This window comes from Phyllopteryx taeniolatus, chromosome 11, assembly GCF_024500385.1.
Source record: "Phyllopteryx taeniolatus isolate TA_2022b chromosome 11, UOR_Ptae_1.2, whole genome shotgun sequence".
Classification (NCBI taxonomy): Eukaryota; Metazoa; Chordata; class Actinopteri; order Syngnathiformes; family Syngnathidae; genus Phyllopteryx; species Phyllopteryx taeniolatus.
Genome location: NC_084512.1, coordinates 28,374,092 through 28,388,166, shown reverse-complemented (window position 1 = coordinate 28,388,166; position 14,075 = coordinate 28,374,092). Strand labels below are relative to the sequence as shown.

At 45.1% G+C, this 14,075-nt stretch overlaps 1 protein-coding gene across 1 annotated transcript in view; it reads right to left on the bottom strand.

Moving 5' to 3' along the window:
- LOC133485479 (pro-neuregulin-3, membrane-bound isoform) overlaps positions 1-14,075 on the bottom strand; it is a 145,621-nt gene that overhangs the window by 34,647 nt on the left and 96,899 nt on the right. The window contains exon 2 of the mRNA XM_061789228.1: positions 11,674-11,803. Within this exon, the coding sequence (XP_061645212.1) occupies positions 11,674-11,803 (130 nt within the window). The remainder of the gene's footprint in view (positions 1-11,673; positions 11,804-14,075) is intronic.

The window sequence follows — 14,075 nt, the reverse complement described above, 5'->3', positions numbered from 1 at the left end:
AAGGGCGAGCTGCGAGGAGGATGGAGGGATGGCGAGACAGAGGAGGGCGGATGGACGGATGGAGGGAGGGCGAAGGGAAGGAAGGAGGGATGAAGACAGAGGGGAGATCGATGTCCTATTTACACATTTGGCCGTGGTGCGGACCGAGCTGCGATTAAGCGGCCCATAAAAGCTTTGGTGACGCAGCCTTCAATCTGCCGGCGGGGCCGCGGGCCGCTAACGTGGCGCTCCGTCACTGCAACGCACGCCGGCCATCAATCAATATGCACAACTATGTCAACTACTACACTGTACACACGCACCAACTGTATTATGTTGATAGTGAGTCACTTGGCTTTTCCAACTCAGTGAAGTAACACTGCGTTATGCTAGGCTATGTTATGCAATGTTACACAACGCTATGTTATGTCCCTATATATATATATATATATATATATATATATATTGCTTTGCGCTGTAGTAGTACAAAACGCTACATTAAATTTTGCTTCGTTACAAAGTGCTACAAAGTGCTACATTACATTGTGTAATATCACTATGTAACATGGTTTTGCTACATTTTGCGATATCTCACAAAGATAATTGGCAATGTGAAACGCTGTATCATATGTTACATTGTGCTCATCTGTGTTTGGTCAATAGCACTGTGAAACACTACATTATGTTACACTGTACTTTATCTCAGTATGGTAAATGGACTGCACTTATATAGCGCTTTATCTACACCACCACGGTGCCCAAAGCGCTTTAAAAAGCCTCACATTCACCCGTTCACCCATTCACACACCAATGGGCGTAGCCGGGATTTGAACCAGCGACCCTTCGGTCACTGGACAACGCGCTCAACCTACTGAGTCTCAGTATGGTAAATAGCATAGTGAAACACTATTGTGTGTGTTTTACGTTACATTGTGCTAGATCTCACTATGGCAAATGGCAATGTGAAAAAATGGGTTTTGTTGCTTTGTGAAACACTATATTATGTTAAATTGTACTGTCTCTCAGTATGCTAAAAGGCATTGTGAAGCGCTACACAGGGCTAGGTTACTTTGTACACTACACAACTATTGGATAGCTTTGGTGCTCCAAGACGTGTGTGTTGCATTGTGCTACGCTACATTCAACAGCTACGTCGCGTGCGTGGCTTTACATCGCGCTTCCATGTCGTACTGCTATGTGACTCGTTATCTGGCTAGACTTAATGAGTAGCGGCGACACGAAGGGAAATGAAGGAGTTTTTCTTTCACGTGTGCTGAACATATTGAATCTTTTCATGACGTCTTTGAATACAAGGCGCTAATAAAAATTTTTTTTCCCTTCTTCAGAATTCAATTACCCTGCGAGTCGCATGTAATCACTCCTCATTCCCGAGGCCTGACACTCTCCTCGCTCGGACACAGCCCGACTAATTACTCTCTGACCTTCACTCGCGTTACACTTCGCGTGCTCTTCTTTTGTTTCCTTCTTCTCGAGTTCCGCTTCCCCAACACCTACTCCTCGCATTACACGACAAACACGTGTTAACACATAGTCACAATTGTATTTTAAAAAATGTATTTTTTTTGGAATGGATTAATGGCTTTGTAGTTCATCTCAATGGGGAAACTGGATTTGATTCGAAGTGCAACAGTTAATGGATTAATCAAGTACAATTTTGATAATCGATTGATCGTTTCGAGACCTTGTTTAAAATTGTCCAAATCCTCAGAAATTTCAGCATCTCAGCAGAAAATCTTCTCCGATTTGTGTAGCCCTCCATGAAAGCAGACTGAATATCGTTGTGTGTGTGTTTTTTTCTTCAAGGAATTAGACGACAAACATCCGCTTTCATTTTGAAAATCGATGATTGACATTTTTGCCGATTTTTGGATGGATGTTACGGAGCAAACCGGCAACAAAATCATAATCACTTTGTGCACAAATATGGAATAATGTCCTGTTTTTGAATAAAGGGATGGAAAATAAAGTTTCAAAAAAAAAATCTGATTCATTGTTTAATTGAAAAAAATAATCAACAGATTATTAAAATAATCGTTAGTTGCGGCGCTAAAGTTTATATGCGGGTAAACGACCAAAGTGCAGCTGTACAAGTTTTAGTAACACATAATTTATGTGTTACCACATGTATGTGTTAGTGTTACCGCGGCAACGGCTTGTTAACACGTCCTAGCGGGGAAGCGCGGACGGCGAGATGATGAAGAGTTGATGAAGCTCGTTCTGATCTCGCCGCCGCCGCCGCCGCCGCTGAATTCATCGTCCGTGTTGATTCAAGTGCAATCCGGAAGTCGCTTACGTGCCGCCACAATCAAGGCCGTTCACAGACGACCTTCTTTTACGGCTAATATCGCATCACGAAGTGGAGGGGGAAAAAAAGGGATCAATCACAAAAGAAACAAATATTTGTGTGCATATTATTTACTTCATCGCGCAAGTATTGATTATTCAGCAAATACACAAAAATAGAGGAATAGAAAATAGGGGGGGGGGGGAGGGGGGGGGGGGGGGGGAAGAAATCAGCTGCTACTCTGGACCGCGAAAACAATGATATTCATTTGAAACTAAGCAGTAAAGACAAATTTAAGTCATTAACTGCAAGGACACTTCCTTAGGTACGCTACACTATCTAATTCGCTGCAGGATCAGAGCTTAAAACCCAATTTCGAAACCATAACTACAGACTCAACCCTAGTTTGCATCCCAAACCCGGGCTTGAAACCCTAATTTGAACCCCTATCGCTTGCTTGAAACCGTAATGCAGGCTTCAACGTGTAACTCTGGTTTAAAACCCTAAACCTGGCTTGAAACCCATCCATCCATTTTCAACACCGCTTATCCTGGTTATCCTGAATGTGTGTGCGAATGGTTGTTTGTTTCTATGTGCCCTGCGATTGGCTGGCGACCGGTACAGGGTGTACCCCGCTTCTCGCCCAAAGATGGCTGGCACAGGCTCCAGCACGCCCGCGACCCGCGTGAGGATAAAGCGGTACGGACATTGGATGGATGGATGGGTCGCCGGAACCTATCCCAGCTGGCTTCGGGCGAAAGGCGGACTACACCCTGAACTGGTCGCCAGTCAGTCGCAGGGCACCTGGCTTGAAACCCTACTTTGAAACCCTAAACTTGACTTGAAAGCATAATTACGACAAATCTAAGCCTCGTTTGGAAACCTAAGAACCCCTAATTTGATACCTTAACCCAGGCTTGAAACCTTACCTTGAAAACCTAAGCATTGTCTAAAAGCCCAAGAAACCCTCATTTAAAGAAACCCTCGTTTGAAACCCAAATTTGTTTGCTTGCAATCTTTCATCCAGATGAATGATTTCATCGGGCTCGCGGGTCTGTTCTAAAAATAGCTCAGCAGTGAGGGGACATTGGGATCATTGGAAAATGTCAACACGAGAGGTTTACAAAAAACAGAAACGGAAATTATGCTTGAATCGTTATATTGTTTCAATCAAGTCTTCAAAGAATGTTTTTCCTCACTTGAATGTAAACATACTTGAGCGATTATGCAGCAATCATTAAAGGTGCGACATGACCGTGGAACTTCGTGTCAACAGACTTGATTTCAATATGAGAAGCTCTTATAACAGCTTCTTCTCCTTCTTCTCCTTTTCCTTTGGGCTTGTCCCATTAGGGGTCGCCCCAGCGCGTCATCCTTTTCCACGTAAGCCTATGCATCTCCTGCCTCCTCCTCTCCAACACCAACTGCCCTCGTGTCTTCCCTCACGACATCCATCGACCTTCTCTTTGGTCTTCCTCTCGCTCTCTTGCCTGGCAGCTCCATCCTCATCATCCTTCTCCCAATGTACTCACTCTCCAAACCATCCGAGTCTGCTCTCTCTTAACTTTGTCTCCGAAACGTCGAACCTCGGCCGTCCCTCTGATGAGCTCATTTCTAATCTGATCCAACCCGCTCACTCCTCGAGAGCGAACCTCAACATCTTCATTTGCTCTGCTCGCTGTCGTCTCTTCAGTGCCACCGTCTCTACTCCGTCCATCATGGCCGGCCTCACCACTGTTTTCTAAACTTTGCCCTTCATCCTCGCAGAGACTCGTCTGTCACATGACACACCTGACACCTTCCTCCCGCCGTTCGGACCCGTTTCTTCACTTCCTGACCACACTCCCCATTGCTCTGAGGTATTTCAGGTCCTCCACCCTTGCTATCTCTTCTCCCTGGAGCCTCACTCTCCCCCCACCACCCCTCTCATGCTCTTATAATAGCATATACCATAATCTTATTCATGTTGACTTGTTCTATAACGTCTGCCAGCCTTTGAAGTGCGGCTGCAATTATCCCCCACTCAACAAAAGCGAAATTATTCTCCAATCAACATGTATGTGAAAGCGAGAATATCATTAACACATTCAACGCGTGTGGACTGAAATTAATGAGCTGTTCTCAGGAAGAGAAATCTCACACGTGAACCCGTCAGCCTCGGGGGTGTTAACGTTCAAAGGCGCACGTTCACGCCACGTGTGCGCACAGTTGCAAAATTTCAGGAATTTTCCAAATTGGAAACTTTCCATAGGGATTAACGGAGATTTATATGAAGAAAAGACATCGAAGGTTTGCTCCTCAGAAGGAATTTCAAGGTACAGTAGTTGGGGAAAATATTTTCATTTGCAAGACTAACCTTAACATGTCTTTAGAACCGAATTCTGCCTCCTTTAAAAACCCCAACCGTAATCTTGACTTGAAACCCGAACACTGAATTGAAAACCAACTTTGAAACCATAAGCCTAATTGGAAACGTTAACCCTGTCTTAAAAACTTTCTTTGAAATCCTAAATCTGTCTGAAAACCCTAACCCTAATTTGCCGCTGACTGTAAATCCGATTTTAAAACCCTAACCCTGAATTGAAACCACAAGCCAAATGACAATCCTTATCCTGGTCTTAAAACTCTTCTTTGAAACCCGAAATATGGCTTGAAACTCTTACTTTCAAACCGTCATCCTAATTTGAAACCCGTTTGTGTGTGAGACGGGCTGTGTGACAGCATGACGTTTGACTTGGCAGAGTTAGCCTGCATCCATCAGTGTCGTATGCGCACGCACATGCGCATGCACTAGCTTAGCATCTCAGCTTCTCCTAACTTCCATGACGACACGCTCAACGTACCGGACGAGGCAGAAAGATTTGAACGACGATGCTCACTAGAAAATCAAATACATCCCATAATGCAGCGATTCTCAAGGTGTACCACTTGTGCTACGCGGCCTCCCTCTAGTGGTACGCGAATGAATCACTGCCCGAGGACACTTCAGTTGTATTTAACTTTTAAGTTCAATACAGTTGCAATTCATCTTTAAAAAGTTTGTCTTTAACCTTTTATTTAGGTGCAGTTTTGATTTACCTTTTATGTGCAACACATTTTAATTGAATCATAACTTTTTTCTTAAAATTATTTGCAAACTTTTTTTCGTTTTTTTTTGTTACCAAATGTAATTTGAACAATAGCTGAACAAACTATTTTCTTTGACATCCGATTTAAAAACTAGTTATCCATCAATTTGTTGTGTATATTTCATAATATGGTGAGGCGATTATGAATTGACATGATTCCACAGTCATAACGACCCTCTGAGGGAAACCGTAATAACAATCTGCCCTGATAAAACCATATCGGTCTATCTCAATTTTTTATATCGTGGACGATATAGCTGACTAAAAAGTGCTTATATAGTGATAAGAAAGAATTCGATTAATCGTGTCAGCCCTATAGACAACTGTATAAAAATTCTTCTGCAGTGATTATGAATGAGTGAACATTTCCCATCAACATGGCTGGCTGGCAGACCACCCCCCCCCCCCCCCCCCCCCCCGTCCCTCCCCTCCCGCAGCAAAGCATCATGGGAGGCCGCTCTGGGCGTTCCGATCTACTGTCCCAATATGCGGTCCCTCTTTTGGCTCGCTTTCATTTGCCGCCGCCTTCCGGAACGTGCCGCCGCATCGGACCCGCTTTGTTTTACGAGCCCCGCCGGCCCCCAGGCCGCTCCCGGCACAGATGGCGAGCAGGATGATGAGGAGGGAGGATGGCGAGGAGGAAGAGGTAATTAGGAGGAGGGGAGTCAAGTGGACGGACGCACGGGAACGAGTCAGGAGAGGCGGGGAAAAAGGAGCGAAAAAAAAGAGGAAGAGGAGCAAAAAAAAAAAAAAAAAAAAAAAAAATCTATGCCACATTGACTGGCAGCCAGTCCATCGTTTGCCAGCATCTGGCCTGGGATTGACTGGCGACGAGCGCTGCAACTAACGATTATTTTTATCATCATTTAACCTGTTGATTATTTTTTCCATAAATTGAGGAATCAGATTTAAAACAAAAATAGCACAATATTTTAAATTGATCGTCCAGAAAAACCACAAACGTAAATTGATGACGATTCCGCTGCTTGTTTGTTCCGAACCGGTCAGAAAATTGTCAAAAATGTTTTCCAATGTAACAGAAAATCTTTTTTGGGGAGGGTGGGGGGGGGGGGAGTACATTTGAACAAGGGTGTGTAGACTTTTACCTCACATGTAGACCACATACAAACCTTTCCGCATATTTACCGAGTGGTTAGCTTAGCAAAAACTAGCGGCTATGGTGCTACCAAGCAACAAGTTTCCGCGGTAACAGACAAGTCCATCTTTGTTTGAATTCTCGCGCTCGAAACTGACGCATGTTGACTCAGCGCTGCCCCCGCAGGACGTTAAAGACGCTGTCAGGAAATGGCTGCTGAAAAGCTAATTTTCCCCAGTCAAGCCCAAATGATTAATTGCGTGCCAAATAAAGCCACAAACTCTATTTATCCCCATTAAACCGTCGCATTGATCTGACGGCCGCAACCTGATTTGTCTCAATTTGTCTCCAACTCTGCGCGATTATGTATTGATCCGCGTTAGCAGCCATGTAGCGCTCACCCTGCTCTTATCCCCCCCACCCCCCGCCCCACCCTCCTTCTCTCTCGCTTGTGTCTCCATCACTTCAAATTTCACTTGAGTCCAAAAGTATAAAAATCCCGACACGGCTTCTGACGTGTTTTCATTTGTGAGTTTCCACTCAGCAAGCAGTAAAAAGGGAAAACATTTTGGGGCTCAAGTGCAGGGTACTGTAAAGCAACCAGATCCCCACCAAGTCTTAGCCGTGTGCTGCCTGAGCCTCGTCGCCAAAAAGGAGGTCAAGTTTTAGCCAGAAAAGGTTTGCAATAAAAAGAATGTAGTCAAAACTAGTCTTTTTTAAAAAAAATTTTTTTTTATCCTGTTCGGCTGTTAGGTCAAGCAGAATGGAAGATCTGTATCCCTTTTATGCCGGAACAGTTTTCCTGTGTCACAGTGGAGTTTTTAAGCTTCTGCTGTGGTTTCTTAGTATTATAATTGAAGTTTATTGAGAATCAGTCGATCAGTCGAAAAGAAGAAAGTTTCGAGAGGGGGGAGAGAGAAACAAAGACAAAGGACTAATTTTAAACGGGATGAGAGAAGTAAGTCATCACATTATCTACAACAATGAAATGAACTATGAGTGTTGCATGGGGCTGTAGTGGTACACCTCGTGAGGGAAGGACAGGACAAGATAGAACAGGACAAGGCATGCAGGACCAGGGTCGTGAACCCGGCTGTACAACTGAAGTGGGCTGGGGTTGACTCTGTAAATTATAAAAGTCTATAGGACGAGAGTGTGAGTGAGGGGATGCGCACGCAATTAGCATATTCATGAGTTATTTGTCGGAATAAGTGCGTGGCCCCACACCCAGTGACGGAGTCCCAGGGGTGTGCGCCTGCGGAAACATACAAGTGAATTGACACTGTCCTGTCATTTCTGTGCCCACACCGCGGAGGCCGAGGACCCCACCCGATCAATCGAGGGGCGGGATCGGGCCCAGGGGACCACCTGAGAGCAGCCCGGCGGACGGGACACGTCCCACGCCGAGGGCCCCTCCGAGGCGCCCCGACGACCGGCAACTCGGCGGGGGCCGCGGGGACGCAATGCCACACCCCCCCCCCCCCCAGCCAAACCCCCCCACCCCACACACCCCGCCACCCCGAGCCCCAGGAGAGCCAAACGCCCCCCGACCTGCAGGGCCCGCGATGCAGCTGGTGTGAGTCCCAGAGTGTCCCTTGTTTGTTGGAAAGGAGGGCGGATGGGGGCACCTGACAAGGGAACGATAAGTCAAAACCAATCGGATTGGGACATGAGGGGAAAACATCAATATGTGGCAGTGCTGTTTGTTCCGTTAACGCGAGTGCAGCCTTGCGCTTAGGATGATGTCATCGCCATGGCAACAGATGCAAGCCCAGACGCACGGAGACCCCCCCGACCCCGAATAACTAAAGTCGGTGCAGCGGTGGACTTTTCTTGACTTGTGCGCAGATTAAAAGAGTCGAGCGTGTTTGAAGGGAGGCGCATATGCGCCGCACGCACAAAGCCGGCGGCGAGCGAGCGAATTTGACCTTCGCGCGCTCACGTGCCTGTGCTCAAAGTCAAACTGGGAGCCATCGTTTGTTTTTTTTGGGGGGGGGGGGAAAGGCGGGAAGGAGGGAAAGAAGGAATTTGAAGGTGAACGCAAGGAAAAGTTGACAGACATGAGTCCATGAAGATCGACACGTGCGTCACAAGAATCTCACTGTGGTGCTGCACGAAGAAGACGTGCAGCAGAAAAATCCGATGACCCCAAATCCTGAGTCGACGGACAGAAGCTTTCATCTGACGTGTAAACTCTTTTCATCTCATATGCAGGTACAATCAATCTTCAATCAATTAGAATTGTGTCAAAAGCTTCATTTAGTTTGCAAGTAAAATTCAAAAAGTGAAACTATAACCCCAATTCCAATGAAGTTGGGACGTTGTGTTAAACATAAATTAAAACAGAATACAATGATTTGCAAATCATGTTCAACCTATATTTCATTGAATATACCACAAAATATTTAATGTTCAAACTGATCAACTTGATGGTTTGTAGCAAATAATCATCAACTTAGAATTTGATGGCTGCAACACGTTCCCAAAAAGCTGGGACAGGTGGCAAAAAAGTTGAGGAAGTTGAGGAATGCTTATTAAACACGTGTTTACGGGTGAACAGGCTCATTGGGAACAGGTGGGTGCCATGATTGCTTCCCTGAAGTGCTCAGTCTTTCACAAGCAAAGATGGGGCGAGGTTCACCTCTTTGGGAACAAGTGCGTGAGAAAATAGTCCAACAGTTTAAGGACAATGTTCCTCAACGTACAAGTGCAAGGAATTGAGGGATTTGATCATCTACGGTCCATAATATCATCAAAAGGTTCAGAGAATCTGGAGAAATCACTGCATGTAAGCAAGCGGCAAGGCCGAGAACCAACATTGAATGTTGCCCGTGACCTTTGATCCCTCAGGCGGGACTGCATCTAAAGCTGACATCAATGTGTAAAGGATATCACCGCGTGGGCTCAGGAACACTTCAGAAAACCAATGTCAGTAAATGCAGTTCGGCGCTACATCCGGAAGTGCAACTTGAAACGCTACTATGCAAAGCAAAAGCCATTTATCAACAACACCCAGAAACGCTGCCGGCTTCTCTGGGCCCGAGCTCATCTAAGATGGACTGACGCAAAGTGGAAAAGTCTTCTGTGGTCCGACGAGTCTACATTTGAAATTGTTTTTGGAAATTGTGGACGTCGTGTCCTCCGGGCCAAAGAGGAAAAGAACCATCCGGACTGTTATGGACGCAAAGTTCAAAAGCCAGCATCTGTGATGGTATGGGGCTGTGTTATTGCCAATGGCATGGGTGACTTACACATCTGCGAAGGCACCATTCATGCTGAAAGGTACATACAGGTTTTGGAGAAACGTATGCTGCCATCCAAGCGATGTCTTTTTCACGGACGCCCCTGCTTATGTGAGCAAGACAATGCCAAACCACATTGTGCACGTGTTACAACAGCGTGGCTTTGTAGTACAAGAGTGCGGGTACTAGACTGGCCTGCCAAATCATTGTATCCTGTTTTTATTTGTATATATATATATATATATATATATACACACACACACGTGCGTATCTGAACGGTTTTTGAACAAAAGTTAATGAACTAGTTCATATTTTGTGTGAACTTAAGTATTGTATTGAACTTAAGTTCATTTCTGCCGTCTGAACAAATGTTCATTTTCATTCACAAATGCCGGTTTTTGTTAGAGACTTCCAGGAAAACCCGTCTGGATACACAATATACGGGCCTTCATATGTCGGCGGATAAACGCCGTATTTGGCAACCGATTCATTGCCGCCACGGCCGCCATTCGTGGCAGGCACGTCGCAGCTGCGTGAGAACATGAGGTGCCTTCAGGGACACTGCGTAAATGGGAGTGAATGTGTTCTTTTGTCACACATTACATTCATTCATTCATCTTTCGTACCGCTTCTCCTCACATGGGTCGCGGGCGTGCTGGCGCCTATCCCAGCTATCTTTGGGCGAGAGTCAGCGTACACCCTGAACTGGTCGTCAGCCAATCACAGGGCACATAGAAACAAACAACCATTCGCACTCACATTCACACCTACGGGCAATTTAGAGTCCTCAATCAACTTACCACGCATGTATTTCCGGAGTGCCCGGAGAAAAGCCACGCAGGCACGGGGAGAACATGCAAACTCCACACAGGCGGGGCCGGGATTCGAATCCAGGTCCTCAGAACTTTGAGGCAGATGTGCTAACCAGTCGTCCACCGTGCTGCTGCACAGTATGTAATTGTAAAAATGGATTGGGCTTACTCGGAAAATTATTATTTGTATCAGAATTCTTTAGTTAAAACTGTACGATCACACTATCATGATAAGGAATTTATTGTTTTGTAATATAAAAATAGATAAAATATTTTGCTGCTGCAGTCAGCCGGAGCGGCGAGGAATGTAAAGTTATCAATGTCCTTTCACCATGGTAACTGTCATACTGTGCTGCGTGTTTTTGTTTGCACACGAAGGACAAAAGTCCAGTTTTTTGTTTGAATTCCTCGTTTGAAAAAAGACCATTCGAGTTTTTGAGATTCGGGCGAAAGCTGCAGCTGGCCACTCGGGTGGACCGAATGGGCTGATGATTATAGCTCACGGCCAACGAAAACCCAAAATTCACCACATCTAAAAACTACGAGATTACATAACAATGAAAATGATTTTCAATGTAGAAATTTCCCCTTTGAAAAGTATTTTCCCAAGTGTTTAATGAATCGAAATCATGTACGAGAGCTGAAATAAATTCACTTTTCTACCATATTCCAATTTATCGAGATGTGCCTGCATACACTTCATGACGTTATATGTCAGATATAAAGCTACCGCTAAGCTTTGAGCTTACATTTACTCTGCTTTCATCTCACATTTCGCTGCCGTTGGACCGAAACCTCGTATGTCCGAATTTGGTCAAATTCATGTTTTTCCACCAATCGATGCTATTGGTGAGTCCCCACGTGGGCATATTTGTATGAACTATTGACCAAAGATAGCTTGCGCTCTTTGATGATGCAACATTAATACCGTTTTTGGCTTTCTTGAAGAGCGATGCGTTTGGAGATACGGGGATTCCGCCCGACGCTCGCGAATTGTGCACTGACGAAGGTTCGGATGACGACCTTTGAGCGTAGATATACGCTGACAGAAACGTTCATCTTACGTGTATACAGTTTTGGCCTTCCATACACAGCGCGAGCGCGGCCTTACTTGCAGTGCTTGTGAGGTCCGCTGAGGGTCTCGATGACGAAGCATTCTCCGCCGTTGAGGCAGTAGGCCAAGTCCTTGTCGTGACACGGCTTGAAATGTTCCGAGCGCAAAGGCGGCACCGTCGGGGACGCTGAAACGCAAGCAAATAAACAAATATACATAAGTCAAAAATATTCCCCCGGACGTAATCCTGAAGAAGTCGTCCTACAACATTGGAAATCGTTCTGGCTGGGAAAAACTCCACATTTTCTCCACTTTTGCCCTTCTTATAGACGTAAGAAATACTTGACCGCATATGAGAAACTGCTGCTTGAGATGTCATGTCACCCGCGTGTTGCAATGTGCCTCCTTCGAAACATTTCTAGTTAGCATGCAGAGAGAGAGGGAAATCCCTTCAGCTTCGGCGGTTCAGTCTAATTCCTGGAAGCTCGCCGCTGGGCGACAGTCTCCCGCCGCCATTAGTCATCCTCGCTTTGCTCTCGGTGCGCAGACGTCGCGACACGGCAGGCGAGCCTGAAGGTCGGCGGAAGTTGGATGGGGCCCCTTGCAAGCTGTAGTGGCCGGTGGCTACTAGGGGGCCTCAACAGACGGATGCTATTGACACAAATGAAATCCCCAATTTGGGAATCTCCCTAATGGGGCCCCCTACTAGCTGTTGGGACCCCCGAGAGACGACTGATTTTGGCCCATATCAACAAAACAGCTGAAACCCCCATCGACACTGCAATGGGATTGGGGATTATCCCTAACGGGGCCGCCACGAGCAACTCAGGGCACGAAAAAAGAAAACAAAGGATGAAACATAATACAGTGAACCCAACTATTAGCGGGGCCCTTCGCAAAAATCACTGAGTAATTGACCCCAAAACATTTTTTATTGACAATAGATGCAGCAAAAAACATTTTTTTTCTTCTATTTGACAAAGTACAACCTGACTAAATGAAGCTTTTCTCCTCACGTCAACGATGTTCCTTGGCCACAAGATGGCGTCAGAGCAATCATTTTTTATATTAGACAAGGCTTTGGCCTGAGGACAAAAAAAGTGAATAGGTAAGTTTTCCAGCGAATAATGAAGGATAGTTTCCTCAAAATTCCGCAAAAAGGTGAATTTGCGAACAAATGACAAAAGAAGCGATTCCAGTTTGTCAGCACTTCTCAAGTTCATGTTCCCCATTCTGTTTTGTCTTTTTCTTGGTTGTATTTTTGTATTCTGAAAGTTTATTTGTTTTAGTTATTTATGCAATGTTTGTGAAGCTCGCGTTCTTTGCTGGTGAGTTATTTGTCGTTGATTTTATATGTAAATTCTTTAATAAAGAACATTTTGCATTAAAAGGCAATATTTTGCCATTATAATGTCAGAATACTGTTTGAACGGGCTCATGTAATTGCCACATTTTGTCATTAAAACAAAATATTTGTTAAAAAAAACTGCTACATTAGGAGATACAAATGTTATGATTTGTTTCCAATGGGCCACAAAAAAACTTTTTGCCTTAAAAGGCCATATAATACAAAATACATTTGACTTTGCCATTATAATGATAAAAGATTGCTTGGTTGTGTTTTTATGCTCTGAAAATGTTTTTTTTTTTTGCTGTTGTTTATACATTTATTGGTAGTTATTTGCCACAGATAGACTGGTCCCAAAAGTAATCTTAGTAATACCGGATTGCAATGAAGGTTTGTATATTTACTACGACCTTCAACAACTGACCGTAATGAGATAAAAAAAGAAAAAGAAAATACAATATAACGAACACGCTGAACTTACTCACTGCCAACCCTCGCATTTTTGGGCATCTCGAGCTTCAACAAAACCTGTGGAACCACTGCAAGCCTACTTGTGACCCACTTTGTTCATGTAAATTATTCAATCAAAGATACAATGGTTTATTTTGCCATTATAACAGAATTTTCCATGTGAATATATCCAAGACATGGACAAAGGAATATGAAGCCAGAAGGGCTCCGAGATCTGCGGACGCAGAGCGGATACGGATAACGGAGCACAGAGTCCAAAGCGAACACGGTGAAGCAGCATGCGGCTGCTACGTTGCACACATCGGTGCTCCTTTTTGTCTGGGCCCCCCAGAGGGCGTAGAGCTGCCCCCGCGGCTCGACCGACACGAGGCTGCGTTGGATCAACGCCGCCTGCAGGCACACGTCAGTCACGGAGCAGGAAAACTGTCCAATTTACCGGGAAGACTGACGGAGGAAAAAGGCAACGGGGGGAATCGATAAAACATCGCCTCGCCCTCCCCGCGCGTGTGCGTAGAGACAATATACACTTTCTCATTCACGCATTTTTTTTTTTCCCAAGCGTTTTCCCCGAGCCAACATCATCCATTAAAGATGAAACACACGTTCGATGGTTGCAAGCCTGACTTTACCGAACGGCCTC